This window comes from Hordeum vulgare, chromosome 2H (assembly GCF_904849725.1).
Source record: "Hordeum vulgare subsp. vulgare chromosome 2H, MorexV3_pseudomolecules_assembly, whole genome shotgun sequence".
Lineage (NCBI taxonomy): Eukaryota > Viridiplantae > Streptophyta > Magnoliopsida > Poales > Poaceae > Hordeum > Hordeum vulgare.
The window spans coordinates 17,726,090-17,729,155 of NC_058519.1; the positions used below are offsets into that span (position 1 = coordinate 17,726,090).

Here is a 3,066-nt window from a genome sequence, read left to right on the forward strand (position 1 = left end):
GATGGGAGGCGACAAATCTTGGTCCAAGACAGCACGGGGACGTCCCCGGTCGACGTGCCACACCGACATGTGCCTTGCTGCGTGCAGCGGGCCTGTTCATCGACTCACAAAGCCTCGTTGGCGATGGTGCTTTCTCTGATCTTGGGATGGTGGAGGCTCGGCGTCTCTTCCGGCGTTCGCCTCGGCGGCGCTGGAGTTGGGCGGCGGCCGTTCGTTATGGTGGTTGCAGGAAACCATAGGGATCGTTTTGTATTTCTCGATCTCTTAGGTTTTTATCTGCAAATTCAGGATAATCATTTTATTCCGGTTTGTCTTTTAGTTTCCACGTGTGTTACTTATTGTAACTTGTTTTTCGATTAATGAAACATGTGGTTCTCTCAAAAAAAAACTTTATTAATTCCTCAGAAAACACAAATGGCATAACTGGTGACAACAAAACCACTCGGAAGTAAAAAGGGCCAATGATCACAAGGGAATATGGAGAATCCTAATTAACCATCACGCTGTAACATTGGGCTCAAAACAGGACGCTTATTAGAGTTATATCTGACCATCTCCGGTTTGGCCCGAAAATCGAGGGCCTAGGCCTTGGGCTTGGACTTGTCATATTTACGTTTAATGCCCGGGGGAATTGCGAAGCCTATTGGGTTGGTCTTGGGCTTGACTTTTGAGCCTGTCGGCAGGGCCGGGTCGGGCTTGGGTTTATTAGGTTTAAAGCCTATTGGGCCGGTGTTGGGCTTGAACTTTGAGCCCCCCGGCAGGGCTGGGCTGGGGTTGAGCTTGTCATATTGAGGTTTAAAGCCCGCGAGAAGTGCCATGGGTCCATCTTCTCCCCTTGTCCATGGAAGCTGCACATGTAATGAGGCAAGAGGATGTTAATTAGGCAACCCCCGTAAGAAGTCCTGCAGCCTAGCTATTACTCGTACAGACAGATAAAGAGTACTGTAGAACGTAAAGACGTCTAATAATGTGCATCTACGTCCTGAGGCTCCTTCATGCATGAGACCGATCGAGCACTGTGACTTGAAAGAAATGCATCGAAATTAATCTGGACAGATAAACACATTGGATACCTTGGCGCGGCAGAATGCTTCGATAGCAAGCTCCACTACTTGTCCGTGATCTGATCTTTCGTACACGAATCTTTGGACGACGCCGCGCGCCATTGCAAATTGGCCGGTCCCGCCAATAATGGCCCAGTCACCTTGGCCCAGGGCAGTTGCTCCCATTATCTCAAGCGTGGAACATTTGAACCTGTATTACGTCAACTCATAGTCAGAGATTTATCACGCACGCATACCTCATACCGAATTACACATACATCAGACAATCATAATCCAGCACTAATGGATCATATCACAAGTTACACAGTGCAAAAGCAAATGCAAATGCAAACTACACCCTCCGTAAAGAAATAGAAGAGAATTTAGATCACTGCGTACCTCTTACTCTCGAAAACCATGGTGAATGAGCTGTGGTCATCAACGGCGTTCACGTGCAGGCCTCTTGCACGGGCCACCACCTTGGCATCTAGGCTCGGGCCGTCGTGGATGGCCCAGTTGGTGACGGCGGTCCTCCCGAACTCGCTGCCGACGTCGCCGTCTATCAACTTTGACTGGTTCGAGTTGGGTCCAGAAGTGTTTTGGCGCAAGTACAACTTCTTGAAGTGGATCTTAGTGTTCTCCACGGAGGCACCGTTGTAAGGGGTGACGTCGTAACTAGCCATGGCCAGTGTGGGAGATCAAACTAGGTAGCTTGTGGTTTGTGTTTGTCAAGTGAAGAAGGCACGATGAGGAGGGCTTGTATTTAACTGTAGCTAGCTTGCCCAGGGACCCAGGATGGAGATAATCGTAGATCCATACAGTTCCAATATCTAGCTATCTTCTAGTACTCACCTCGTCATGGTTTAGAAGGCACGGTTAAATTTACGTGCTTTTTCACAATAAACAAGGTTTAGGACGTATTTCATTTACTCCTAGCAGCTAATTAGTATTTCGTTGTACTACTTCTATATATATGTATAGTGTGAATGTTATTTTTTAACCCATCTTACAGTCAATCAATAACCATGAGAATTTCTAAACACGACTTCTAAACCATAATGCATGGAATACTATATGCCGTTCTTGTGAGTCGTGACTAAGAAGATCATTAAGAGCAACTAGACCGTTCTATCATCATGATGGCACATGGTTAGTCAGTGCTTGTCTGCTTGGTCCATTAAATGAGCTGCGCACACTGGGAAGGATAGATCAAAACCATCGACTGTTTCAAACAAAAAATTGCTTTTTGGTCAACTATGTGCACAGTCATGCAGAGATCTAATGTGTGCTCATTGTACTACTCCATATGCGTGATGTGTGTACAATTCAAAATCTTAACTAGTCATGACTTTTCAGCTTCTAGAAATCATGGAGAGATCTAATGTGTGCTCATTGTTTCAAACTTCAGAAGATCCATAGGGGCCCTTTATGAAAAAATCAAAATTCAAACTTTTCAGCTTTTAAAAAATCTGAAAACAATTGTACAAGTAAACAAGGATGCTATGCGTATGTGTGTAAAATTTCAGAACAACATACCTTGAAATGTGATCTATACAAAAAAAAACAAATTCATAATCTAGAAGGATGAATAGTATCATGTTTTAAAAAGCCCCAGATTAATCTTTTTTGCACAGCCTCAGTTCAAAGTATTTTGTCCTGAAAACTTACACAGTTGTGCATTATGCCTCCAAGTATATCTATAATTTTTTTTAGAATTTTTTGAAATGTAGAAATACGAATTTTGATGAATTTTGAATTTTTCAAAAACCGGTCTCATTGGAGCTCGTCCTCCAAAAGGGATTTCCGTACATGATACCGACTATAATACTCCCACTAAGGGCAGCCTAACATAGCCAATTTCACTATATTATGTGATTAACTATACGCCTCGGTGAGTATCAAACAATATTGAAATAGACACTCTCATGCATGGATGCATACCATTCGGCTTTGAATGTTTTACAATAAAGGATGGAGATATGTCTTTGAAAGGATGGTAGATACATAGCTACACACTGAAACA

General features: G+C 43.5%; 1 protein-coding gene across 1 annotated transcript; it reads right to left on the reverse strand.

Moving 5' to 3' along the window:
* Positions 1-372: 372 nt before the first annotated feature.
* Positions 373-1,788, reverse strand: LOC123429253 (dirigent protein 1-like). Its single transcript, XM_045113308.1, has 3 exons — positions 1,443-1,788; positions 1,074-1,254; positions 373-848 (listed from the first exon to the last, which is right to left on the reverse strand). Exons 1-3 carry the CDS (start codon positions 1,724-1,726, stop codon positions 582-584), a joined length of 732 nt encoding a protein of 243 aa, XP_044969243.1. The 5' UTR covers positions 1,727-1,788; the 3' UTR covers positions 373-581.
* Positions 1,789-3,066: the final 1,278 nt, after the last annotated feature.

Coding starts and splice junctions, on each gene's coding strand:
- LOC123429253 (XM_045113308.1), bottom strand. CDS start 1,726: ATGGCTAGTTACGACGTCACCCCTTACAACGGTGCCTCCGTGGAGAAC. Junction 1,255..1,442: donor ATGGTTTTCGAGAGTAAGAG/GTACGCAGTGAT, acceptor GACGTAATACAG/GTTCAAATGTTCCACGCTTG. Junction 849..1,073: donor AAGCATTCTGCCGCGCCAAG/GTATCCAATGTG, acceptor TTACATGTGCAG/CTTCCATGGACAAGGGGAGA.